At 45.2% G+C, this 27473-nt stretch overlaps 4 protein-coding genes and 1 pseudogene across 4 annotated transcripts; 2 read left to right on the top strand and 3 right to left on the bottom strand.

The window, feature by feature from the left end:
- Positions 1 to 763: 763 nt before the first annotated feature.
- LOC124672650 (aspartic proteinase nepenthesin-1-like) lies at positions 764 to 2077 on the top strand. Its single transcript, XM_047208848.1, has one exon. The coding sequence runs from the start codon at positions 764 to 766 to the stop codon at positions 2075 to 2077; it is 1314 nt and encodes a 437-aa protein (XP_047064804.1).
- Positions 2078 to 4129: 2052 nt separating this feature from the next.
- On the bottom strand, positions 4130 to 5428 carry LOC124674240 (aspartic proteinase nepenthesin-1-like). Its single transcript, XM_047210281.1, has 2 exons — positions 5114 to 5428; positions 4130 to 4768 (listed from the first exon to the last, which is right to left on the bottom strand). Exons 1-2 carry the CDS (start codon positions 5426 to 5428, stop codon positions 4130 to 4132), a joined length of 954 nt encoding a protein of 317 aa, XP_047066237.1.
- A 3143-nt stretch (positions 5429 to 8571) lies between these two features.
- On the bottom strand, positions 8572 to 12969 carry LOC124670109 (pre-rRNA-processing protein ESF1-like). Its single transcript, XM_047206613.1, has 7 exons — positions 12358 to 12969; positions 12083 to 12199; positions 10577 to 10869; positions 10198 to 10360; positions 9850 to 9978; positions 8920 to 9620; positions 8572 to 8815 (listed from the first exon to the last, which is right to left on the bottom strand). Exons 1-7 carry the CDS (start codon positions 12967 to 12969, stop codon positions 8572 to 8574), a joined length of 2259 nt encoding a protein of 752 aa, XP_047062569.1.
- Positions 12970 to 13273: 304 nt separating this feature from the next.
- On the top strand, positions 13274 to 18717 carry LOC124675716 (glycerol-3-phosphate acyltransferase 9-like). The gene is made up of 12 exons (XM_047211793.1): positions 13274 to 13397; positions 13531 to 13588; positions 14575 to 14693; positions 15482 to 15581; positions 16484 to 16579; positions 16985 to 17081; positions 17176 to 17263; positions 17330 to 17426; positions 17818 to 17903; positions 17993 to 18112; positions 18204 to 18302; positions 18416 to 18717. Exons 1-12 carry the CDS (start codon positions 13312 to 13314, stop codon positions 18462 to 18464), a joined length of 1095 nt encoding a protein of 364 aa, XP_047067749.1. The 5' UTR covers positions 13274 to 13311; the 3' UTR covers positions 18465 to 18717.
- A 1457-nt stretch (positions 18718 to 20174) lies between these two features.
- Positions 20175 to 20863, bottom strand: LOC124670488 (annotated as a pseudogene).
- Between the last annotated feature and the right edge of the window lie 6610 nt (positions 20864 to 27473).

Here is a 27473-nt window from a genome sequence, read left to right as displayed (position 1 = left end):
GACTCTAGGGTGCCACATCATGCCTGCCAGTGGACCAGCGTTGTCGGAACGGCTATCAATTCGTGTTAAATTCAGGATTAGTACTATCTGAGGCAACATGCGTCAAATATGGTAGTTCTATGCGATTGGAACGAAAAGTGGTAGTTTTCCGAAATTTTGCATAGAAAGTGGTAGTTTTATGCTATATACTCGTCCGCGACCCAACTCAGCTACGAATGTAACTTAAAAAAAAAAGGTTACGAATGTAACATTGAATTGTAAGCTGGGCCTTCCGCTTCCTACATTTTAATGAATAAGACATTTTTGTTTCACGAGCTTTTGTCTTTGACTAAAATTGCTCTGAAATTGTTCATAAAAAATGTTGTTCTAAAATTAGTATCATTAAATTTTTTCAATACGAGTCTAATGATATTAGTTACGTATAATATAATTAAGATTTTGTAGCTCCATTTTTCGGTCAAAGTTTGTCTTAAAATTTTGGTGCTCAATTTAATTTAATTAACGGACGTAGTATATGGATCAGCAGTTCAGGACCGAGGCAGATACACCTCCGGTGAAAATAAAAGAAAATGGAGCTAGAGGAAGAGGCCAATGTTGTAGCGACGTGGGATGCACTTCGGAGCCACTCCTCGAGAATAGATCGTCATTAGACGATTCAACATATCCACCAGACCACCAAAGAACGAGCTGATAGAACCCAAAATCACCAACGTCCAACAAGCTATAGTGCGATCTCTGATTTCTTTTCCACTTCTAGGAAACAATGGCGTCGTCAGAGAGATATCTTCTCCTCTGGCTCCTCCTCTTGCTGCCGTCGACTTCCAGTGCGTCGAGCCGTGGCATCCGTCTGGAGCTAAGTCACGCAGACACCCGCGGCGACTTCACGGGGACCGAACGCATCCGCCGCGCCGCCGAACGGAGCCACCGCCGCGTCAACGGCCTGCTTGACACTGGCATCTCATCCACTGCAACGCTCAAGGGCGACGGCATTGAAGGAACGGCGACAGTGCACGCGAGCACGGCGACGTACCTCGTCGACCTCGCCATCGGCACGCCGCCGCTCGCGCTCACCGCCGTCCTCGACACGGGCAGCGACCTCATCTGGACGCAGTGCGACGCGCCCTGCCGGAAGTGCTTCCCGCAGCCCGCGCCGCTGTACGCGCCGGCCAGGTCCGCCACCTACGCCAACGTCTCGTGCCGCTCCACGCTCTGCGACGACCCGAGTTCGCGCTGCTCCGCGCCCGAGCGCGGCTGCCCGTACTACTTCTCCTACGGCGACGGCACCTCGACGGACGGCGTCCTCGCCACGGAAACGTTGACCTTCGAGTCTGGCGCCGCCGTGCACGGCATCGCCTTCGGCTGCGGCACGGAGAACCACGGCAGCACGGACAACTCGTCCGGTCTGGTCGGGTTGGGGAGGGGGCCACTGTCGCTGGTGTCTCAGCTGGGTGTCACGAGGTTCTCCTACTGCTTCACGCCCTTCAACGACAAGACGGCGAGCCCACTCTTCCTCGGCCCGTCGGCGACGGCCCTCTCGACCGCCGCCAAGTCCACGCCGTTCGCGCCAAACCCAGCCGTTGTCGGGCGCACGAGCTCCTACTACTACCTCAACCTGGAAGGGATCAGCGTCGACGAGACCCTGCTGCCGATCGACCCCGCCGTGTTCCAGGTGTCGCCGATGGGCGGCGGCGGGTTCATCATCGACTCCGGCACGACGTTCACGGCGCTGGAGGAGCGAGCGTTCGTGGTGCTGGCCCGCGCGTTCGCGACACGGGTGGGGCTCCCGCTGGCCAGCGGCGCGCACCTCGGGCTCAGCCTCTGCTTCGCCGCGCCGGAGGGGAGGACCGACGCCGTGGACGTGCCGCGCCTGGTGTTCCATTTCGACGGTGCGGACATGGCGTTCCCCAGTGAGAGCTACGTGGTGGAGGACCGGAGCGGCGGCGTGGCGTGCCTGGGGATGGTGAGCATGCGGGGGATGTCGGTGCTGGGCAGCCTGCAGCAGCAGAGCATGCACGTCCTCTACGATCTCGAGGCGGGCACCCTGTCGTTCGAGCATGCAAAATGCGGTGACCTTTAAATTGTCCTTATATTTGTGCTCACGAGAATAATGCCATTTGCAGGTGACCGAAAAACAATTCTACCTGATTCGCAAAAAAAAATGTACCATGACGTATTTTCTTTTGAGAATACGGCACTTTTAGTGATCAAATAACATCAATACATAATATCTTCCGGATACTATCCGAAGCCAAATCAAGAATAAAATCTAAGCTAGAATCAACACAAGGTCTAGCCAAAATATATGCCGCGTCACTGAGAACTGGACTGACATGTCAGAAGGAACTAGCCACAAAGTCCTTACCACCACCGATCCTACGTACAGGAGAACGATCAAGTGAACAAGATTTAATGCAATTGATCAACGAAAGACAATCAGAGGCGAATGTTACCCTGGTAAAACTTTTAAACTCTTATCTCTAGCCAAGACCAGTGCTTGTTGCATGGCGAGAGCTTCCGCTTCCCGATGGCACACGTGATCGACCTGGGTGGAGCCTAACCAAACCAACACCCATGTTCTGAATTCTTACCCATTACTCGCAACTTACTTGGGTACAAATTTTATCCCATACCCACACCCGAACGTGTAAAAAAAACCATGGGTAATACCCACCCAGCAGTTCAAAGTAGAACACATGAAAAGGCAAGGGCAAAACAGACCACGTACATGAACTGAAACAACAATGTAACATATGTATACGTAAAGAAACAGCAAAACAACATGCCATGTGAATATAAACAGCAAAACAACACAAACTATGTGAAAAAACAGCAAAACAACTCAAGCTAGTCGAGGTCGTCATCTTCTTCCTGCTACCGTATCTCATCACCAACGTGAAGTTCTCCTCCGGCACCGTCCATGGCGAGAGGGTGGCCGAACCAGCTACTGCCTACCTGTGAGGGGAGCAGGGGAGGGAGCACTACAGAGGCGGAGATGGGAGGACCAATTTAAGGAGGATGGCAGTCGGCGCCTCGGCCGATCGGGACTCGGGTCTCCTGTCTCGGGAGATGAAACGGGAGCACATGAGACGGAGAGACCGGAGAGTGGACTAGAGAGCCGAAAAGAAGTGGGCATCAATTTGGCAACCTAGGAGGCGGTTAGTACTAGGTTTTTAGGATTTTTTATGGACATATCCTATTAAACAGATGACCCACTTGTCACATAGAAAGACAACAGGGTAGGTTGGTATACAGGTACGGATTTTTCATTCCTATACCCACACCCGCCATACCCATCGGGTAGAAACTTTTTACCATTTACTTACCCATAAGTTAATATTTTCTGCCATACTCTTACCCTAATGGGTAAAAACCCGATGGATAAGCGGGTAATGGGTACACATTGCCATCGGGAATTTTCGCTAGCCGTTAGTGGCCCGACATCCACCATCGGTGGAGCGAACGGGTGAGCCCATCGATGATGCTTTAAGTGGGCGCACACAACCCCTACTTGGCGCGCCAACTGACGGGGTTTTACTCAAGTCAAGTGGATTTTTTTTTCTATGGCCAAGTGAGCTGTCTACCTTAGGCACACAAATACTATACAGATTCGAAACCCTGTATATATGCTGGTAAAAACTTTACATCCTAGTGGGATGTATATGTTTAACGGGTGAGAGGTATCTATCTGTTAATAGTTCAATTTATTTTAAGATATATAGGTAGAAACTTCAAATGGTTTAATTTATTTTCGAGTTATAGGTAGAAAGTTTCAATTTTGAAATGAATTCTTTGAGTTTCAATAGTTTTGAAATGAATTCTTTGGTGTGGTGTGTACACATTTGGCTTCGTGGTGATAATGCGGTGGACCAAGCAAGAAAATGCCAATATTGTGGACGAGTCTATAAAATCTGAAAATGATAAGGAAACTGTACTCCAGGTTAATTGTACAGACAGGGATTTCTAAAAGAAACAAGGGATAGTTCACTTCGTGCTTAGTTAAATCTTACAACATTTATTTTCATCATGAGTCATGAGTTTCAATATGATTATAACTGAGATTTGATGATATCACCTGACTAAGAACGAAGTTAGTTAAATACAACTGTACAAGACCAAATCCTTATTTCTGTCAGACAGTAGCACAATCGGCCGGCGCGAAGGACATGGTTCCGCCGTCGAGATCATAGAGCAGGTGCAGATCCATCTGCATCACGTTGCCTATGACGGAGACGCCCCCCGTCGGGAGCACCAACAAGCACGCCACGCGGCCTTCCTCGTCCACGGCGTCGAAGTAGCTCCGCCGCGGCACGGAGTACTCGGCGCCGCCGGCAAAGCTCAGCACCAGACCAGGCACGAGCACGGCGTCGACGTCGGAAGCAGCCTCGAAGCACAGGTCGAAGTCGAACGGCGCGCCGCTCACTCTCGTCAGCAGGCCGGCCGTCTGCGACAGGAACGCCCGCTCCAGCATCGCGTAGCCTGCTTTGGCAAGGTACGAGAACGTCGTGCCGGAGTCGACGATCACCCCGCCCGCGCCGGTGCTCGTGAACCCGAACGTCGCGGGCGTGACCGGGAGGTCCGCCGCGCCGACCCTGACGCCGGTGAGGTTGACGTAGTAGTACGGGGCGCGAGACACCGGCACCTTGGGGTTCCGGACGAGCGGCGTGGACTGCGCGCCGTCGCCTTTCGTCACGTTTGCAAGGGACCCGAACAGTATCGGGCTGGCGCCTGCGTCGGAGCGGAGGCAGTAGGAGAACCGGCCGACGCCGAGCTGGGACACGAGGGAGAGCGGGCCGCGCCCGAGCCCCAGGATGCCGGACGCGCCGTCCATGTATCCGCCGTTGGCCGTGCTGCACCCGAAGGCGACGTCGCGGAACGAGGCGCCGCCGACGGCCAGCGTCTCGGTGGCGAGGCGCCCGGCAGTGAAGCCGACGACGTAGCGGTAGTCGTAGGCGCAGCCGCCGCTGGCGTTGCACGCGCGGCGGAAGGGGCTCGGCAGGGACCGGCAGAGCGGGCTGGCGCACGGGAGGGTGGAGAAGGTGGAGGAGGTCGCCGGGTCGTACAGCGGCGTGGGCTGCGGGAAGCACTCGGTGCACGGCGCGCACTGCGTCCAGACCAGGTCGCTGCCGGTGTCGAGGATCGCCGGGAAGGTGAGCGGCGGCGTGCCGATGGAGAGGCTCACGTGGTACGCTCCGACGCCGTTCTCGGCCATCGCCTGGAGGGCCGCAATGGCGGGGCTCGTCGTTGGAGCGGGCGTGAGGAAAGCGAGGCGGCGCGTGTCGCGGTGCACCGCGGCGGAGTAGTTGCTGGAGTGTTTGTGCAGGCGAGTGAGGGTGCCGCGGAAACCATGATTGGCGATTGCGCAAGTTATCGGCGGGAACGTGCGGATGAGTACTGCAAACGTGAGAACGGCTAGAGCTGTGGACGCCATGTGTGTGGCCTCTATGTCAAATGTATAGTTGTTTGTTCGCTTCTCTTTTGTTTGGTTAGTTTTGGAAATGCTTTTGGATGCAACTAAATCTAAATGAAGTTAACATTTTGAACACCAATGGCAGCTTCCCAGGTTTCATCGCTGCTGAGAACTTGCCCACGAAATGTACACGTACGTAGCTTGTGGAGCATTCACGACTTTTGGCCAGGCCGTTTTGATGCCTGTTCCTTATACCGTTTTGGCTGCCATTATGTTTAGTCGTAGGTTTTTTTTTTATTAGCATGTTTGTACACATATTCGCTGCAGACTTTTCTTCTTTTCTGTGGGGCTTATCCAACACGCCAGCTTGATGGTTATGTGCTCATTGACGCAGTGCATATACTCCTAAAAATTCAAAATGGTCGTTGGATGCACGGATCATTTACATCAGCTAACTTTTTCATATACTAATTTCTTAAGTGGATTCATCATGAGGACTTTTACAATACCCCAAGTGAATAGACCATGATGGCGCGCGTTGCCGAGCCCGTCTATTTAACAAAATAGTGATAGTAATTTTTTTAAATAAACAAATTGATGTTCAAAACGCTAAAGTCAAATTTCATATTTAGACGATTAAGAATCTAGCATGAACACCATCTTTCAAAGTAGATAGGTTCGCAAATTGCGGTATCTATGAGGAAGATCATCTGATCTCGATCCCAGCAGGGGATTTCGATCCAAGCATCAAACAAATTGACCACATAATTAATGTGAGACATACCGAGAAGAGCGTGGTCTAGGAAAATCTTAGCCTGAAAATAATTTTGAGAATGAGGAGAACTCAACATTTTCTAAGTGATTTCCTCATATGATATGCTTTTCAAGGGAAGTAAAAAATAACCTCTTCTTGAACAACATTGTATGGTGCATCTGTACAATTCTGCAATTGGAGTCCGGGAAAAAATAGCAATATATTTTCTTAACAACAAAATCAACACATGCCATTCTGTACAAAATTACAGTGTCGCGTCAAATATACAGCAACTGGATTGTTCTCTTTTGTGATACTTCCCAAAACATTACAATTGCAATTCAAGGTAATTGACAAAATAAAGAAATATGCTCCAGTACTTTTGACTCCAGATGCAATTAACGGTCTATTCATTGGCATTGAAAGCTGAATATTAACTTATAATATGGCATAATTTAAGAACATCACGCTGGACTTGTTTGAACCACTTCTGTGAACATTCAAACCCTGAACATGGAAAAATGGAAGCGCAACTCGATAATTTCTCCTCAGGTTGAACCCAAACCAAGAGGAAGAACAAGAGGCTAACTGTACCTGAACAATAATGTTAAATAGGTGGTGAAGTCTCTGTTGTTTCTGCCTTCACCAGTTAGGAACTGAACCCTGACACCATCATCGGTGTTTGTGACATCCCTTGTTACTGTGGCCTTTGCAAGATAGGAGGACAAGAACAATATAGACGTTTAGACTGTGGTAGGAGCTCTCTAGAGATCTTCCTGTAAGAAAAATTAGATAATGTAGCAACCTTGTAAGAAACATGAAATTTTGATAAAAGGTATATCGAGCAACCTGGCACTAATGTTTATAGTTGACATCTGGCACTATCAACTTTTGGTGCCATGTGGAACTACGAAATTCGCTGCAAACTTTGTACCACCACAACCTACATGCTACATATGATCGTTTTGAGCTCTCCAAGCATAAATGCAGTATTACTGAATGCCAACATATCAGGGTTAGCACCTGAAACTTTCAGCGGGGCTATGATCTTCAAGGCAGTTAGAAAACACGAAAATTACCAGAAAGCTATGGTGGCAATAGTTAAATAAGAGGCAAGGTCATAACAGACGTATGACATATATTAACTAATAACATCAGTACAGCTACACCAAATCTGTATAAATCTTCTAATGAAACACCACTATTACCATATTTGAAGTGCAAATGGTATCTGTTTTCGATGCAACAATAATTTCTAATGGAAAATAAAGTAAAGAGACACTGTACATACACATTAGATGACAGGAAAAGGTTTGAACATGTGCAAGGGCATAGAGAGGTAGAGTAACAGCAAGACGATTGCAACCTGGAGTCTCGCAAATCACTTGCCTATACTTTCTGGTGGGAATAGGAGGGAAATTTTTGTGTGGAAGTGACAAAGAACGCGAGGGACACACTGCATCACTCAAATTACCCAAGAATGTAAGCCAAATAGCAGATGTTGAACAAAGCATACAACCTTCACAGATTGCCCAAACAAGTGATAAAAATATGAGCAAAAACTTGAAAGGATATAAGGTACAGAGAGATTTATTGAAAGATGGTAATTTCCCCCCGTTTATAACCAATCATCTCACCACACATAAATCTCAAATCATCTCGGATACCGAGCTCGAGAAAGAAAGGCTCGTTGTCGCCGCGTTGGAGTTAGAGACCTGGCTGTCGCCTTCTCTGCCGCTGTTGTCTCGCTGAAGATTGCAGCCGGTGGTCATCGATGCCTACGGTCGACCGAGCGACTGCAGCAAGCGGCCATAGACATCGACGTGATAGGGTATTCACAGAATATATAGGCACACACGTGAACTGAAGGACAACATAACAGAAACGTACCTAGTACATAATTGGCTGCCGGTGAGTGCTGCGCCTCAATTGCCATTAATGGCTTCCAGGAACCGATTCGGCTTCAATCTCCGTGACGCTCGCATCCCTGCCTCGTCAACTGCCCAAGCCTGCAACGCTGTGGAAGGAGACGGGAAGAGGACGGTATGGCCTAGGCCCCGAAGACCTTCTCGCGGCCCATCTGCGAATCAGCAAATCAGCCCCGTTCAAGAGAAAAGCTGAGATGTTCAGCGGTAGAATCAGACGGTTCACGGCGCCAAATGGCTGTGAGGAGGCGTAGGTAGCTCAGTTTTACTGTTAACTAATTTCTTAAGTGGATCCATCTACTGTCAACATCCCAAAAATGAAAGGAATGCCATTAAGATGGCACGCGTAGATGCACACATAAATAACAAGTCTAGATACTTTAGTGAGGCATAAACCCTCGTCATGGGAAAAAAAGGAAAAATCTGGTGGGTGTTGATTTTGAGTCATTTCATGAAGAATGAATCGAGGCAAACAAAACTCTTCTCTATCGGTCACTCATGCTTGCTTTTTTGAACGCAGCAAGGTTCCTCTTGAGAGATTTGACAGCAGAAAGCATCTGCAGTTTCTCCGTGGACGCCCCAACATGTTTCTGATTGGCGTCCTTAGCAGATGCATTATAAGGTGGCATTGTATTTCCCAGAGATGGTTCCTCCACAGGTGGTTCATTATCTGATGTGCCTGCATGCGCACCCTTCTTCCTAGGTTGTTTTCGCATGAAGGTGGCGCTCCTGTACAAAACCATTTCATAGTCGGCATAAATTAACAATATGGAGGTCAAGCAGATTATACAGTAGCAGGACAGGGAACTGATGGTTATGGAAGCTGGTGGTACCTCTTGTACTGGGGATTAGTAGGATCCAATGCATACAGATGAGATCTGAACATGTCCTCGAACCTTGGGTCCTTGCTAAGATCGATTTCAGGAAGTTTGTCCAGGACAGAATCCTTGCCCCTTTTGCCACTTTTACTCTTGAGTTTTATGTTAAAACCCTTTGCACCATTAGCTGCATCCTGGTCAGCAGCAACCAAGAGCTCCAACTCTTCTCTAGTTGCTTCTCGCTCAAAATGTTTCTCTGGAAGCTTGTCATTTACTTTACCTCTGGCCTTCAACTTCTGTTTCTTGATTGGCTTAGCTTCTTCATCAGACTTTTCATCATCAAAGAAATCATCCTTTTCATCAGTACTATCTTCGTCGCTATAGTCATCGTCATCCTTTGACAACCTCTTCCTAGCTTTCCGCTTCTCCTTCATTTTTTCTTGGTGCATCTCCCAGACAGTCTTCGTCTCGCTGCTCTTTCTCTCAAGGACACGTCTGCTGAGGTCCTTGAGCTCGGTGTCGAATGTTATCTCCATGTCCTGGTCATCAGTTTGTTCCTCATCAGATTTATCTCCTGGTTGTAAACGAGCCAACCGTTCCTTATTTGTTAACTTTCTTTTTGTTACACCATTTGGCAGGGACTCATCACCAGAATCGTCTACATCAGTGTCTGATGCGCTGTCACTGCCTGCTAAATATACACGAATGCCATCTAACTGCAACAGAAAAATAGAAGACGTCAAAGATGCAAAAATACAGGACAAGACATGGAGATAACAGTCAACTATGTTGTAAAAAAATACAAGAGTCTACGATTACACTGTATTTTTTCCTTTATTATTCAAAGTGCAGAATGCTTATCTTGACACTGTGGGGTTTTCAATTTATGAAGTCAACAAAAAACTGATTTTTCAGTGTTACGTTAGCAAACAAAATGAGCTTGACCTGATCCTCTTTGAACTTCCGCCCCAAGATCTTCTTACGATCTGGTTCATTATCATCCCAGGTGAGCTTAACTTTTCTACGTTGCAAAGCAGGAGTCTCAAAATCAGGCTGCTTGTAATTCAGAGGTTCCTGCATGAACAAGTTACAAACTCAAAAGACCTCTTTTAGCACGAGTGAAGGGCAAGTTGTGCCTACATGCATCATATATTTGGAAAGCGATATGGAAAGAAGCATAATATAATCAGACACTACTGAAGAAGAGAAACTTTGATGCTGCCAAGTGCCAACAGTTCAATATGTCCACCAACAAATATGGATATGCAAATATAATCTATTCAAGTATGATACCTCTGTAGCTACATCACGAGCAGGGTGTTTGAACTCCATAGAGTCAGGAATGAACCGCAAATCAAAAACATTTGCCGTTTTCATTAACTCAGTACCATCAAGAGTCGTGTATAGGTGATCTGCAGTTGCACTGGAATCACACACCACAACTGCATGGTAGTACCTGCAGCAAGATCAATATAATCATCAGAGAGTAGAACAGAAAACGCTTGGCAAGCAGTAACATTTTCACATGGTAAATATGAAAGATGGATAGACAAGGCAGGATTATGGACTATTGTTAAAAAAATCATTCAAACTCTTCTCACTAAGTCCCAGACAAACAAATACATAGACAAGATTATAATCAGCAAAAGTATCTCTATGCTTTGTTGCTAACCTCAGTCTGTTTAGCTCATAAGTACGGATCTTGCTGTTCTCACTCTCAGAGTCAAGGTCACTATCTTCTTCACCACCACCACCACCATCATCATTGCCATTGTCGTCATCATTATTGTTTGTATTGTATTTCCCACCAACATCATCACCATCGTCACCAACAAGAGTAGAAGGGCCTTGAGTTGTCTCAATGTTCATGCACTTCAGTCCGAATTCTGTTGGATATATCGAGACTGATAGAACTTGCCCACCTTTCGGTATACAAGATTTCATGACCATATATAAGTCCACCGCCTGTTGAAAGGGCAAAATGATTGAACCCAAGAAGCCAGAGAGGAGTTTATATGAGCAACAAAAATTGTAAATGCCAAGGGGTTTGTTTCATTGTTTGGATCTTCAGTTTAGCAAAAACAGGAATTCATTCAGTTAAATTTGAACTAATACGTATCAAAATATTTTGTTGGATTGCAGCAGAAATCGCAGAAAGTGCTTTGACCAAACAAACAATGCACATATTTAAATGCAAAAAAAAAAATCATTACATGTGTGTTTGAGTGATGGATATTTCTTAGGGAAATTTGCGGATTTTGTTCCATTGTAAGGTTCAAATTTAGATCCCTTACCCAAAGAGGCCTTTAGGGGCAAGTTTGCAGTGATGTTATGGCGCGACATAAGTTTTAAGGCTCAAAAGGGCTGGTTACCAACATAAGGTTAATGCCAAATAACCAATCAGCCATTGTTTACTAGAATGGATAACTCCTGCCAATTTGGCTTATGGCTCCAACATTCCCTTAGTGCACAGAACTCTGCTACAGGAGCATTATGAGTGCAAGCCGCATCGATTCGTAGATGCCCTGAAGGTGTTGTGTTCCACTTCTGTAAAATCTTAGAAGCACCTCCTATTAGCTGGGCACTTGCAATTAGCACCTAAGACACACAAAAATAATGATGGATGCTTTGATTTGGGTATAGAAGGATATGGTCATTTTTAACTGTATATACATGTCATCATTATATGATGATATATGGACCAAAGAACCGAGCAATTTGACATCACTTCAGAGTTGTTCTTAATCCTGAATATTTACATTTGGTGTATCTATCTCTGAACCAAAAAAAATGCGAATTTTACTGCTAAATATTTCACCTGTTCTCCACACAACAAAATGATAAGAAAATAAAAATTCTTCAAGCCGAAAAACATGAATTTATGCATCGTACACAAACTAGCAACATAACATAGTTTTTTTTTCTCTGAAATCCTACTGTTTTACCAGGATCTATTTAAAAAATTGCCATCCAAACAGCCCTTAGAGGTCGTATATAAGTCTGTAATAAACACACAAATGCCAAAAAGAGATGCATATTAACCTCACAGAAAACAAACAAGTTAGCCTCAAACACATCCTTTTAAGGCGATTCTCACGAAACTAACATAATAAATTGCCTTTTGAACATGGCTGTATTTTTCAGGCAGATGGATTATTTGTCAAGAATTGGCACCCACCTTAATATGATTCCAGTCCATATTAGCAACAGCAAGCCTGTGAGTTTCCTTGTCAATCGTAGGTGTATCATCATGCCTCGCCATCAAGTAATGAGCAATGTCATTGCCAACAGAGTTCTGCAAAATTAAGAAGTCAAGGAGCCAGACCTGATCTCTAGCATATGAATTATCAATAATGTTACAGGAAATTGGACAATGCTGCATTCTTTAGCACAGAAAGGTAATCAAGCGAAATATAGTACTACGACATGACATAATCGGAAGGGAAACATCACCTGGTGATCGTCCTCCACATCCTCCTCCTCGTCGTCATCGCTACTAGAACTGAGATCTTCATCTTGCTCATCCTCTTCTCCCAGCTCACCATCTTCCTCTTCACGAATCGGCTTCCTGCTCTCCTTGTTTCCCTTCCCCTTCTCAATCCCCTCCTCTCGGTCGAGGTAACAATGCAGCAGGGGGTTCGCCCTGGCGCCCTTCTTGCGGCGCCTGCCGCGCTTGTCCACCGGCGCCTCCGACGAAGCGAACATCGGGTCCGTGAGCATGCTGCTAAACCTCGAGTCGAGGGCCACCTTGGCGTCTTTCCGCCGCATCGGCCGGAACCTCGGGTCGGTCCGCGCCGGCGCGAATCGCTCGTCCTCCATCGCCCGCTTCATCTTCCCGTCTCCCCGATTCACCTCACCCGCCCCTGCCTCTGTCCCCGTAGCCTTCTTCTCCTTCCTGGGCTTCTTGGCGTGCTCCTTCCCCTCCTGCCCGTCCTCGTGCTTGCGCTTGGCCTCGTCGGCGGTACGAAGTTCGTGCTTACCATTGCTTTGCCTTCTCTCATCCTTGGAGTTCGATCTCTTGCCCTTCTTTGCAGCATCGAGGTTGGCGGAGTTGGCTGGTGCCATGGCGGCAGGGACGTGCGGTGCGGTGGCGGCGAGGAGATGCAAGTGTGTCGACTGTCGAGTAACCTGGATTTTTTTTTTTTTTGATAAGAAGTAACCTGGATTTAATTGATCGTAAGTGGCCGAGATGGGCTACAGAGGGTAATGGGCCAAATGATCCGGCCCAATTAACTAGTGGTATGGCCCATGTTCGCGAGGAGGTAGTATCACATTCACTCGGTTCGGGCCCCATAACACCCAATCTCACCTGCTGCGTCCCTCCCTCTCGCCCCACCACGAATCCTTCCTCGGCGGTGTCGCCGTCGCCGTCGCCGTCGTCTCGCCGGCGTCGGCCGCTGTGAAGAGATGGCGTCGTCGCTGTACGCGCCCAACCTCGACGACTACCTCCCCTCGGACTCGCCCCCGCAGGAACCCCCCAGGAGCCTCACCCTGTAATATAGCCCGCCCCTGTCCCTCTCTCTCTCTCTCCCTCTCCCTCTTGCTTGCTTCTCGATCTCGTAACCCTAGTGCGGCTCAATTCTCGATTGGAGCTAGATTTTTGAGGCGTTTGGTTCCCTTCTGCAGGCGCGATCTGCTGGACATCTCGCCCGTGCTCACCGAGGCGGCTGGTGCCATCGTCGATGTGAGTGATTTATGTGGTCCTTTTACCTCCTCTGTTGTATGCATCTTTGGGGTTGGTAGATGACCTTCATGTGAGAAGGTACGCGGTTAGTAGTCCTTTCTAGGCTTATTATGATCTGCAAGGTTCAGCACAATGAGAAAACTAGCCTATTTTGCCTTCTCAATTTGGTGGAAAGGTCTGCAAGTGTAGATTCCTCTCTTAAATTAAGGCCTCTTGAGGACCTTGAGGGTTAACTTATCGATCGCTTAATTGTAAAATGGAACATTGAACATTTGTCTAAGTAATTTGGTTCCTGTCCCTCATGGAAATGAACTTGAGCATATTTTGTGTAGCCTTGAAATGCTTTGAAGTTTGAACATGAATTACCTGTTTTCTGAGGTGCACATGATTTGTATGCGCGGCGCATTTTTTGTCTTTATGGCTTAATTTCGCTGTATCTTCTTTTATGTGAGGCCAAACATGCCTAACTCCAGGAGCTGCAGCTGTGTAAGAGGAATCCAAAGCTGTTTAGAGTCACGGCAGGTTTTCAAATTAGGAAATAGTTCCTGTTGATGACGGAACTATATGTTACTGTAATAATGGTCCAGCTTCTATTCAAATAAAAGAGTCCTATTCTTGTTCAGTCTGAGTCTAAATTGTAAGGCCACCTTTTATGTTATGAGGGAGTGACCCATGGTTTGAGATCAGTAAAGATTACAAGGAAATTATCCTTTTACTTGCCCAGCCCCTTTTTATCTCCCCTCTCTTGGTCTCTCCAGCTCTAACCATGGTACCTCTCTGTGGCGCCTGATCACCAATTCCTCTACCTAGCCCTATCCTTGTTTCTGAAAGTTAAAGCTCTAACATCTTTATGTCCTGTCTCATGGATCACTTTGTGTATGCGTCTTTAGTTGGTCTATGGGCTTAACTTAAATCATCATCCTTATGATTCTTTTTACCTGTTCAAGTGTCTTGTTATGACATTGCTTGTGTTTGCACTTATGCAGGATTCATTCACACGTTGCTTCAAGTCAAATTCTCCAGAGCCATGGAACTGGAACATTTATTTGTTCCCATTATGGTGCTTGGGAGTAGTCATAAGATACGGACTACTGTTTCCGCTGAGGTACTTGAGTCTTATGGTCTGAACTTCACATTGAGCTCTGGGATATTGCTAATTCTTATCTGAAATGTTCCGTTTTCTTTTTCCTCTTTGAATACGAGCACTTCGGTTATCCTGCACTGTTGATTTGTTGTCGACATAGATTGGAAATCCCTTGAAGGCTTTTGCCCAAAATGACATCACTTGTAGAATTGTAGATGGTCATGGAAATAGTGTTCCCATGGCGTGCTTAACTGGAACTGTGTTGAACAATTCCCATTATGGCTTGTCAGTAATATGCAAATCAGTAGCCCACCCCAAAAATCCACTTTGTACTAAAAAGATGTGACGTCCTCCTTTTGGGTTGACTTGTTATATTTCTTATTAATATTGATGTTTCAGAGTTTGCATTTTCTTTTTGCGGTGTGGATCATATAATCTGCACTACACCACTAGGCCTTACACATTTTGAATCCTACTACAAGTGTTTTTTGTGCCTGACAAACCCGTTGGTCTAAATCATTGCCATGTTTTATGTGCAGATCACATCTGTCCTTTTGATGCCTATAACGTTTTTTTGTTCCCTTTGAGGCTATAAAATTTTCTAAAATACTTCAGTAAAAGATATTTACTTGAAATAATAATTTGATTTTGTGTACAATTGGGCAGAGAAACATTGGTCTTCTCTATACTTCTGTATATATGCTAATAGTGTACTACTAACAATTAATTCATCCACTGCATCTCCTGCTTTCATTGATTTCTTTGTAAACATCGAATCTCAGTCATCTGATAACTCAATTATGTACCAGGGCCTTAACACTTCTATTAGGATGGCTGGCCTTCTTTGCTGCCTTTTTCCCCGTGCATTTCCTAATGAAAGGGAAAAGTAAGATAAAACGTAAAATAGAGGTGAGCTATTTTATTTTGATGTATCTGGGTCATCTCTGTATATGGATATGTGCATATTTTGTTTATATTTTTTTTTCGAGAAAACGCAAAGGACCTTTGCGTTTCATTTCATTGAAAAGATAGATAGTTGTTTACATCCTCCTAGGAGGCAGAATACAAGACCAAAAGACATCAGTGCACATCCCTATTTTGTTTATATTACCCCTGACGGTTCTGGCACAGCCTTAACTGAACTCTTGGTTAATGGTGGTGATTATATGGCTTTGTGTATGTATGGATGAGCATTCATGTCCATGGTTCTTAGGGTTTGTTGGAGCATGTGGTAAATCAGTACACCAGTTCACCTCAAGTCTTAATGGAACAATGAAATAACAGCAAACTATTACAAGTTTTATTATCCAGCATTGGGTGATATGGGTTTTGTTGCTGAATTTTAGCGACTGAGACTGTTCCCTTTCCCTAGTGAATACATATTACATAAGCATAACAATAATTAGCACACCATCAGTTAATCCTTTTCTCGATGTCTTATAGGGGTTAAGCTCCTACAGGTAATCAATATGGATGTGTCTTATGCTTTTGCTGTATGTTAGCTTATTATGGTTATATGTTAGAAGCCTAGTAAAGGTAAAGCTAACTTGTGAGATCATCTTTAAAAGCTTTTTGAGTTAACTAGGATTTAGATTCAGTTGTTTGGTCCTGCCTGACACTGTTACTCCTCTAGCCACTGTATCTTACTGTAGTAACTAATATCTCTTTAGCAACTTTTATGGTGCTATGTAATTTTCATAACTTACTCAGTTTTCTAGTTCCCTGATAGTTCTATTTTTTGGCCAATTCTTTTAGTGTGATGTTTGTTAAAAATTTCTTGGGTTATGAGTTTTGTTTTGAACTTTGTGCAGAGGAAGCTGGTTGAAATGATGTGCAGTGTTTTTGTTGCTTCTTGGACTGGAGTTATTAAGTACCATGGACCACGCCCAAGCTCACGACCTTATCAGGTTACCTTTTGTCTTGTTCATACTCATGTCTGAGCTACTAGTATGGTTGTGCTTGTGTACAAACACTACAGAGAAGTGTAACCACCCACACTTTTGAGGTACATAATAGATGTTAAACTAAAGGGTTGTTCCCATGAAATTTTCACATGGAAAGTTATCACAAAGCCACAAGATGTCATCTCCATTGCATTCTTCTGATTATGGAACATACGTGCTCTATGACATATTATTATCTTGAATTTTTACTTTAGATGGTTTACAGTCTGAATGTGTCCACATAATTTTATTTAGAACTATATCTGTAGGTCCACATTGTTCTTGTATATAAGTACCATTGCTTCCTTTATATTGCTATAAAATTCTGAATATGATTGATACCCTTGCAACAATATTGTAATTCGACAGGTATTTGTTGCAAACCATACATCGATGATAGATTTCATTATTCTGGAGCAGATGACAGCATTTGCTGTTATCATGCAAAAGCATCCCGGATGGGTTGGTCAGTTCCTGTTGTTCAGAAACATATGTTCTAGTTTTATTTATTTTTCAATCTTGAATGTTTATTTATTCAATATTTCTCCTCTAATTTGTAGGATTTATTCAGAAGACTATATTGGAAAGTGTGGGTTGCATCTGGTTTAACCGTAATGATCTCAAGGACCGTGAAGTAGTTGGAAGAAAGTAAGATATTCGGTTTGCAACTCTCTGTTTTAGAAAATATTTTTTACAGTGATATTTTCTTATCAGGTTACGGGACCATGTGCAACATCCAGACAACAATCCGCTCTTGATTTTCCCAGAAGGAACTTGTGTCAATAATCAGTACAGTGTGATGTTCAAGAAGGTATAGTTGTAGACCCAAAAAAAAAATCAGTGGCCATATAAATGGCTTTGAATAGTCTTAAATATGGAAAGTTTAATCCAGACAGAATCTGGAATTCCATTCTTTGCAGATACTGCACTGATCATACATATGGTATCAATATACCATCCTTTTTTTAGCTATATATTAGATGATACCAGTGTTCTCTGCATATAAAGCAAATTATTAAGGCTTGTTACTGTTCAGAAAAAAGAAAATGAATAAACAAACTTTTCCTTTCACTCTGTACACGATATGGTTAAAGCAGATGAGGGAAATCAGTCATGTGTTGCATGACATATACTTAGACATTTTTGGTTCTTGATGCATGCTAAGCATGAAATTGAATTGTTTCTTTGTTTGTATTTTTCAGGGTGCTTTTGAACTTGGCTCTGCTGTATGTCCAATAGCTATCAAATATAATAAAATATTTGTTGACGCCTTCTGGAATAGTAAGAAGTAAGGAAACAAAACTACTATATGAATTTGCTTTCTTCACACTTATACCTTTTTTTTTCACGTATTACTCCACTTGAAATGTTTACCAGGCAATCTTTTACAAGTCACTTGGGTCGTCTTATGACATCGTGGGCTGTTGTTTGTGATGTCTGGTTCTTGGAACCTCAGTATCTCAGGGAAGGAGAGACATCGATAGAATTTACTGAAAGGTAGCATAAGTTTGGATAATATTCCATTTTCTACAACATACCAAGGATCAGAAAGCATAACTTCGTATACTCAATGCAATGCTTTGTACAGAGTAAGGGACATGATAGCTGCTCGAGCTGGTCTTAAGAAGGTTCCATGGGATGGCTATCTGAAACACAACCGCCCTAGCCCAAAACACACTGAGGAGAAGTGCGTCAAATCTTTCTGCCTCTCTCATGAAAATACATGAGTTGAATTGGTCAACCTATCCGGTTAACCATTTTTAAGTTTACATGATTTCTCACAAGCTTCTCAATTTTCAGGCAGCGCATGTTTGCAGAATCTGTGTTGAGGAGACTGGAGGAGAACTAAATAGGTGTTAGCTGCCTTGTAATCCGTTTGGGCTTTGTGGGATCTGGTGCATGTGGAAATGACCACCGCAGTTTTGCTGTAAATTTGTTCAGTTTGGCCAGAATTAGGACTGCGTGTACCTGGCAAGAAACAACTATTGCATGTACGTGTGGCTATATATCTTTTAGCATCTTGTGATCCGTTAGTGTCAACACGTAAGCATTGGTATTCTGACAGGTGATGCTGTATTGATATTTGCCTTGCTCTTCATTCAGACAATTGGAACTGATCATTGTCATGTCGTTGAACCTGTGATTGTTGATTTAACCTTTTTGTTTGCTAAGCAAGAGGTACAGCTGGATTACATCACCGAGAAATAAAGTGGTGAAAGAAGGTAAAGTTCGTGTTTGTACACTTAGATGCTTGGGCAAAATTGCAAGAAACTAGAGGTACAACATCGGTGAAAGCATGTAAGCAATACTATATATTTTAAAATAGATACTTCTCCGACCAAAAATAGGTGTCTCAATTTTATTAGATATGGATGTATCTCTAATTAAAATGCATCTATATGCATCTATATCTGGATAAAAGTGAGACACCTTTTTTTAGACGGAGGGATTACATGCTTTGCACTGAACCTGGAGCGTGCTTGCAGTCCAAATAGCTGGCTTGAAAATTTTATGAACTATATTCCATCATCTTTACTATATTCAATGCTACTTATTATTAATGATTGGCAAATTTTTACAAGAAACTTTGGAACAATTCTAGTACCCTTTCAATTCTCACATGCTTCACACTTTGCATACAACGATAGGTGGTGAGTTTATAAAATGTGGAGTCCCCAATACTGAAAATGTGTGTCTGGGACCTGGGTTCAATGGAACCCGAAACCCCATACATACATGTAAACATCAGGGATACAAAAAAATCACGGGTAGCAACCCAACCCAAATATAAAAATAGATTATAATCAAGTCATCCAAGAACCGGCAACTGTAAAAAGAGTTTTTCGCATCGAAAGAATGGTGGCGGTTTCTTCTCCCACCTCGGCTCTAATTCCACATACCCTTTCATGCTTGTTACTCTATGTAGCTAGTGAATTTGTGTGTCCGTGGGTGATTTCAGTGAGTTGACCAATTGGCTGCTAACATATTCCATAATATTTACTATTACCTTCATCCTAAAGCTTAAACCTTATATTTTAAAAAAGTTAAATCAATTAAAGTTTGACCAAACTTTTAAAATCTGTCAATAAATATAATATTTTGTAGATAGCATATGAAAATCTATTTTACTATCTATCTAATGATATTAATTTTGTATTTTGCATGTTAATGATTTTGATAAAAATTTGATTAAACTTGACGTAGTTTGACTTTCTAAATATAAGGCTTAAGTTTTTAGGATGGAGGTAATATTCGATACTACTATTAATGATTCTCCAATTTTTACAAGAAATTCCGAGAACAAATTTCAGTACCATTCCAATTCTCACATGCTTCACACTTGCATACAACAATCGGCCAGAGTTTATAAAATGTAGAGTCTCCAATACATATATGTGATCATCGGGGATAGAAAAAGAAAAACCAATAGCAACATGAACCCAAATACTCCTTCCGCTCTATGAAAGTTGTCTGAGATTTGTCAAAATTTGAATGTATCATAATACATTCAAATTTTGACAAATCTCAGACAACTTTCATGGGATGGATGGAGTATAAAAATAGACTAAAAGCAATTCATCCAAGAACCAAGAGAAATAAATGGGAGGGGGAAAATAGGAGAGGATGCTTGAATGGTCCACTAGAAGTAGAGCTTGCAGGGCGTATTCTTGTACTCCTGCAGGAGACTGCCGTCCCCGCCGACCCTGAACTCGCAGTCCACCTTCATGTGGTGCTCCCTCGTGTCCCACAGCTTCACCTGGAACTGAACCGTTGAGGTTAGCACCAGGCGCAGGCCGACGCTCCCGGCCCCGACCTCTGCGGCGAACCGCGGCCACGCCGGGTCTGTGGGCGTCGGCCCGGACGCGGAGAGCTCCCCTGCAACGGCGTGTCGCTCTTGGGCTGCTGGTAGAACGGGCTCACGGCGGGGCCCGACGCGATGAGCTCGTCGCCGTAGTAGACAGAGCCGTCGACCTTGTCGAAGTGGATGCCGATCTTCTGGTTGGGGTTGTGCTCGTTGACGGTGAACTTCACCGGAAGGTTGACGGCGCCCGACTGGCGGTTGAGGTTGGGGATGGAGAAGTCGACGAGGGAGAACTTGGGGCGGTGCGGGCGGAGGCTGAGCCAGAGCACGAAGAGGATGACGCCGGCGACGAGGACGAGCGTGAGCAGCACCGCGCACAGGAAGTTGAGGCACCGGATCGCCGGGCTCTGCCGGTTGTACATCGGCAGACGGTAGTTCCGCGGCATGGCTGTGCTAGCTGTCGTGGTCGCGATAGAGTGGTGTTGGTGTACGTGATGCGTGTGTTTGCGTGTGACATTTTATAGGTTCATTCGGCATGCATGTCGCGGTGTAGAAGGCAGTAATATTCTTGCCTTGCGCAGAGATGAGAGATGCTAACACGCCATGAGGAGTGTACGTACTCTGGATATTGATTCCCATGCTAGCTATGAGACCTCACAAAGTTTGCTGGAAAGTGAAACCGAATGTTTAAGCTGACTGGCGATCCCTCCGTTCTTTTGCTTATGGATATTTTTCTCTCTCTTTCGCGGTTGTATCATTCTCCCGCATCGTTTTCCTGTAAATGTGCTCATAATGTGGTTCTGCTGCCTGTAAAAGCAGCATATATTCTTCCGTTCTTAGTCTGAGTAATTTATTCTTGAATTGTTGGCTTAAGGTTCCTGCGGATATGGGAAGAACAACTGCCGAAACTTTGTCCTCGGGCAAACTCAAAGGGAAATGCTGCTCTAAAGATTATCCGTTGGAATCGTTAGTTCGAACTTAGAAGTCACCTAAATTAACTTACAGATGTCACTGTTAATCTGGTGCTCCACTTTTGGGACGAGGAATTTCCGTATATCCTGCTCTAAAGGTCTTATTGCATATCCAGGGAAGGCGTCCTTGTGAACGGAGCACAACCCAAGTTCATGCTCGCTTTCATGCAAAAATATAGCTGAACTCCATTTTCACGAGGAAGCAGGACGCCAATATATATATTTTTTCCTTTTATAAAGGGGATATATTAAGGCTTGTGCTTCCATAGACTCTCAACCTGAAACGTTGTCCAAATGAAAAGATCTCTGGTTAACTGGCTAAGATCAGGTGACCGTAATACTGCTTATTTCCATGCTTTTGCTTCCCAGCGCAAGAGAATGAACTCAATATCCTCTCTCCAACGCGAGGATGGTACTTGGTGTGATGATACGGAAGAGGTAAAAGAGGAGGTACAGAGTTTCTATAAAAACTTGTATACTTCAGAAGGAGCGCCTGATATTTTTGAAGAACACACAAGCTGCATGTCTTCTGTATTAAGATAGAAAGATAGAACTCGATACAAGCCAAAGAATGGCGCCACTCCACGCACGCCCCCTCAAGCCACACAAACCATGACCAACAGCTTACAACACACCTCCAAAACAACCACACACCCAGAGCTAGCCTTGCCCGACCTCCAGCCGAAATGGCGAAGAGATGAGGCAGAGAGCAACAAAGCCGCGTCACCACCAAACCCGGCAGCGCCACTACAACGATCCCAAACCTAGCTGACGCAGATCAATGTACCGTCCACCTCATAGTGCCAAGAAGAAAACGGCCAGTGACCGGCAGAATCCGACCAACTTGAAGAGAGGCACCGTCCATGAACTCCGGCAAGGTGTACATTGTGCCCTTGAGACTCACACTCTAGGTAGCAGTTCTGCCCTCGGCGACACCACGAGCAACCCACGCAACGCCTCCAAGGAGGAAACGACACCATGGTGCCGCCGTCGCCCGATCCAGAGCTGGATCTGGGGTTTCCCCCGGCGCTCGTGGCGGGTAGCGCAATTGTAGCCATAACAACACCCCCAAGGAGGGAACGGCGCCCACAGGCGTCGCCGTCGTCAGCAAAATGCGGAGCTTTCGCCCCGGCCCAATCACCGCCAACCCCTAGGTCCAACGAAGGGGACAGAACTTGAACTACCACCGCGAGAAACCAGCCATACCTCGTCGTGGGCGAGAAGGAGGTTGTTGACCGCCATCCCACCTCAACCCCCACCAACGACCTAGACGGCGCAGATCCAGGCTCCCTCCACCGGCTTCACCGCAGCCTCGCCGGCCACCAGCTCCGCCGCGGCCATGCCGGCAGCTCCACCATGGTGCTCAGCCACCCCGCCGCTCGACGTCAGCACCACCGTACAGGGCGGCACGCATCCAGCGCCTCCGGCCCGCAATAGCCCATCGTCCCGCTCTCGGGCCCGATGGCTCTGCCGCCGTGAGCGCAGCCTGGGAGCACCCCCTGCACCTCCGCCGACGTTGAGCAGGCAGTCGCACACCACGCTTCGCCACCGGCCGCCGCTCCCGAGTCCGCCGACTCGGCTTCCCCTTCCCCGACCGCCAGCGCCCCCACGAGCCGGTCACCACCACTCGAGCACGAACAGCACCTGACGACCTTTGGCGCCAGGGCGGCTGCCACCGCCGCGGCAGAGGCCGGCGGCGGCAGCGGCAAGGATGACCTGGGAGAGAGATTCGAGGCGGGGCGGATTTTTTTCGCCCCTGGCGCCGCCTGGGGGAGCGGCGCGAGGGACACCAGTCGTGCACCACACCAACCCTGATATGAGCGCCTGATATGCAGGGACTTATCGACCTAGTTAATGAAAAAGTGGTGCAAGAGGATAAGGTCAATCTTGAAGCCGATTTTACTGAAGAGGAAGTCAAGAGAGCTCTTTTCCAAATGCATCCCTCTAAGGCACCAGGTGTTGATGGCTTCACGACAGGGTTTTACCAACGTCACTAGAATCTAGTTGGCCCGGAGCTGTGTGGTGCGGTGCTAGGCTTTCTAAATGGAGAGGAAATGCCAGAGGAGATTAATGATACTGCTATAACACTCATTCCAAAGGTGAGAAATCCCCAGTCCATTAAGCAATATAGGCCCATTTCTTTGTGCACTGTTCTTTACAAAATTGCAACTAAAACGGTGGCGAACAGAATGAGGCTTGTACTGGAATAAAGTGCTCTTGTGCCAGGACGATTAATTAGTGAAAATGCTTTGGTGGCTTTTGAGTGTGTTCATGCTATGAAGAGAAAGAAGAAGGGAAAACAGGGTCATTGTGCAGCCAAATTAGATATGATAAAAGCTTATGACCGTGTGGAATGACCTTTTGTGGAGTTAATACTGACTAAACTCGGTTTTCCACCTAGGTTAGTGCAGATAATTATGAAGTGTGTATCTACAGTTCATTTTTCTATTAATGTGAATGGTGGTTTGCTCGAACCTTTTACTCCTTCTCGAGGAATCAGGTAGGGAGATCCTATGTCACCATATTTGTTTCTTGCTTGTGCTGAAGGATTGACTGCTCTGGTACATCACTACAATTCAGGCTTTATTGATAGGGGAGTTCGTGTGTGCAAAAGATCTCCATAGATCTCTCATCTGTTATTTGCTGATGATAATTTTATTTTCATCAATGCAAATGGGCAGAAAGTCAATAAGGAGAAGAGTGCTATTTTCTTCAGTCCTTGTACTTCGAATACTCACAGGGAAGTGGTGAAACAACATCTGAATATTCATATTGAAGCCTTCAGTGAAAAGTATCTGGGTCTGCCTACTGCTGTGGGCAAGTTAACAAGCGAGGCTTTTGAGTATATTACTGAAAGTGCAAGAATTAGTGTGAATGGGTGGGCTGAAAAGAATCTATCTTACCCAGGAAAAGAAGCTTTAATAAAACCAGTGGTCCAAGCCAAGCCGATCCATGGTATGAGCTGTTTTTACTCTCCAAAAGTACGTGCAAAAAATTCACTTCTGTTATGGGACAATTTTGGTGGAGTGGAAATTTAGACAGAAGGTCTATGCATTGGTTAGCCTGGGATAAATTGGCTATTCCAAAAGCCCAAGGGGGTATGGGTTTTCGAGATATGCAGGCTTTTAATGTAGCTTTGCTAGGAAGACAGGCTTGGAGGATAATTATGAAGCCAGACTCCTTATGTTCCCGTGTTCTTCGAACCAGGTATCTCCATAACCAGGAGTTGATGACTGCCAATGCTCCGAGAACAGCATCGAAAACTTGGCGTGCGATTCTGGCAGGAAGGGAGGCTTTGAAATTGGCTCTTATAAAGCAAATGGGCTGTGGTCAGTCTATTTCGATTTGGGAAGATTGTTGGCTCCCTAACTCTGCACAATGAGGCCAATGGGTCGTCTGAAGGAAACTGATCTTGTCATGGTAAACGAGCTTTTAACTGCAAGTAATGATTGGAATAAGCCTTTGATCCGTGAGATCTTTTTTGCTCCAGATGTTGATTCCATTTTGAGTATTCCGTTGAGGAGTACAGGGGGTGTTGACTGGCTGGCATGGTCCAAAGAGAAATCTGGAATTTATACAGTTCGATCGGCTTACAAGTCCTTGATGGAAGCGCGCCAGTCGGAGGAGGATAAGAATAATTTTGGACATGCTGTGTCTTCGTCTGAAAATGATACTAATTTATGGAGAAGATTATGGAAACTGCCAGTAGTACCTAAGGTGCGTGTTTTTTGGTGGCGAGTTCTTTGAGGAATTCTTCCTGACTATAGGACTTTGTCACGGCGACATATAATGGATAACAGCACCTGTGCTCTGTGTAAAGCAGAATCTGAGAGTGTGATGCATGCTTTAATTGAATGCAGTCATGCGAAATGGTTTTGGGAAGCCGCAAAGGAAATTCTTTTAGTCAAATTGCCGAAGCTACATCCAGTGACATGGACAAAAAATATTCTGTGCGAGTCTTTTTTCAACCAACATGAGAAAGCTATTATAACTTCAGTCATGTACTCGATATGGTCATCGAAAAATAACCTGACTCATGGTGAGAGTGGTTTTAGTCCTGCTAAAACTTTGGAGATGGTGAGGGAAACCTTGCAGACTCTTGAGTTACCAAGGGACAAGGGTATTCAGAAATCTGCTAGGCCGGAATGTAAGTGGCAGAGACAACCTGATGGAGTTGTTAAAATTAATTTCAATGGTGCTGTTAATGTCAATGACAATCTGGCAGCTACTGGTGCTGTTGCACGTGAGGGGGTGGTCTTCCGTGGTGCTACGGGTAAGACTTACCGAGGTGTGTCTAATCCTTTGACAATGGAGTCCCTTGCTTTAAGAGATGTTGTTGTGTATGCAAGAAGCAGGGGTTTCACTAATGTTGTTTTTGAAGTTGACTCTCAAGTTTTGGTCCGATTTTGGCAAAATAGAGCTAATGATCTTTCAGTAGTCAAGCAGGTCTTAGATGAGATTAGTGAGCTGAGTTTGTTGTTTACAAATTTTAGCTTAGTTCATGCTCGTCGCGAGGCTAACCAGGCGGCTCATTCTTGTGCAAAATATATAAGCCTACAAGATGGGTCGTTTTCCTGGGATGCTGAGCCACCTGCTTTTCTAGTTCACAGCCTTGGGGCCGATTGTAACTTGGTGCGATTTGTGGGCTGCAAGTTTCTGACGCACTCTTTTCCTTACCAGGGTACCTAAGGGGGTTGGAAGGTTTTTAATGAGGCGGCTTGCTAGCTTTTAATATATATTATGTTTCAAAAAAAAACCTGAAACGTTGTCTTGTGTGGAAACACAATGACGGCTGTGATTAGATCACGATTAGGGGTAGGATGGTAATTGTAGCCTCTTCTCGGTAGTTCCAACCCATTCAGAACCCATCATGCAGGCCCTGCTCGGCCCATTTGTACTCGCACGGTCCGTATCCCTTTCGTATTCGTGCGCTGCCATCACCATCGCCGTGTCACCGCACCCGCAAGGAGAAAGGGAAGGAGAGAGGAGGGCACACGTCTCATGCGAAAGAAAAAAGACACGGTCCACACCGCATAAGTGGACACACCTACAAAATCCCTCTTTGGCCCATCCCTTTCTCTTTCCTCGCTCACCCCCCTTTCTAGCAAAAAGCAGTGGAAGAAAACCTAGCTACCTCCGCTCAATCCCTCCCTCTCCTCCCTCCCATTTAACTTTCTTCAAGAAAGAGGCGCATATCCGGCAATGGACAAGTCTAAGGCGGCTACGGATGCAGATTTGGAGGGCAGAGCGGGAGCGGAGCTCGGAGCTGCGGGTGTGAAGGGGAAGAAGGTTGTGCTGGTGCCCGTGACTGATCTGGAAGATGCAGACCTTGCGGAGAAGAATTTGATGTACAAGGAGAGCGGGGTCATTTACGAAACCAATCAGTACTATGAATCATGTGAGGTAAATTCTTCCCATCCTTTAGATCGAGCTACTAGGTGCTTGAAATTCGTATTATTTGGTGGGTACTTGGAGCGTATGCTGTCGGATTTGGTCTGTTCTTGCTTGTAGATGATTTGGTGTTTTGTTGAGCAAAACATTAGGTCAGTCACTCAGTTAGCTATTTCTTACTATTTACTGGGTGTGTGCGACGATCATGTAATGAGGTTGCACATATGTTAGCTATGGATGATGAACAAATAAGCTTCGAAAAACCTGGTTGGGTACTCCCCTGGTGTTTGATTTTTTGGAGTGATGTTGGTGATTAATGTGAAAGCAGCCATTTGATCTAAAAATAAACATAGTGTATTACTCCCTCCATTCCTTTTTACTCAACTAAAAGATACCGGAGGAAGTACAAGTTAGGATTTTTTTTATTATTGGTCGTTGTCCTGTTTGATAAGCCCCGAGCACTGCTTGCTTCTGTTTGAGTTAGGACAGTTTTTAGAGGAAAAAATATAGTTTGGTGCATTTAGTATGTATGAGAGCTAGAGATTCAGTGCACATTTAAACTAGAGTATATGATCAACTTTATGAAAACGACCCTAATCCTTGCAAGGCTCAATTAACATTAAAGTCAAAAAAACATTCGTGAGGCAGAGATGGCATACATTTTAAAAAGCACGGATGTATGATCTTGTTCTAG

This window comes from Lolium rigidum, chromosome 7 (genome assembly GCF_022539505.1).
Source record: "Lolium rigidum isolate FL_2022 chromosome 7, APGP_CSIRO_Lrig_0.1, whole genome shotgun sequence".
In the NCBI taxonomy this organism is placed as follows: Eukaryota; Viridiplantae; Streptophyta; class Magnoliopsida; order Poales; family Poaceae; genus Lolium; species Lolium rigidum.
Note: the sequence above shows the minus strand (reverse complement) of the source record. Positions and strands in the feature narration are given on the sequence as shown.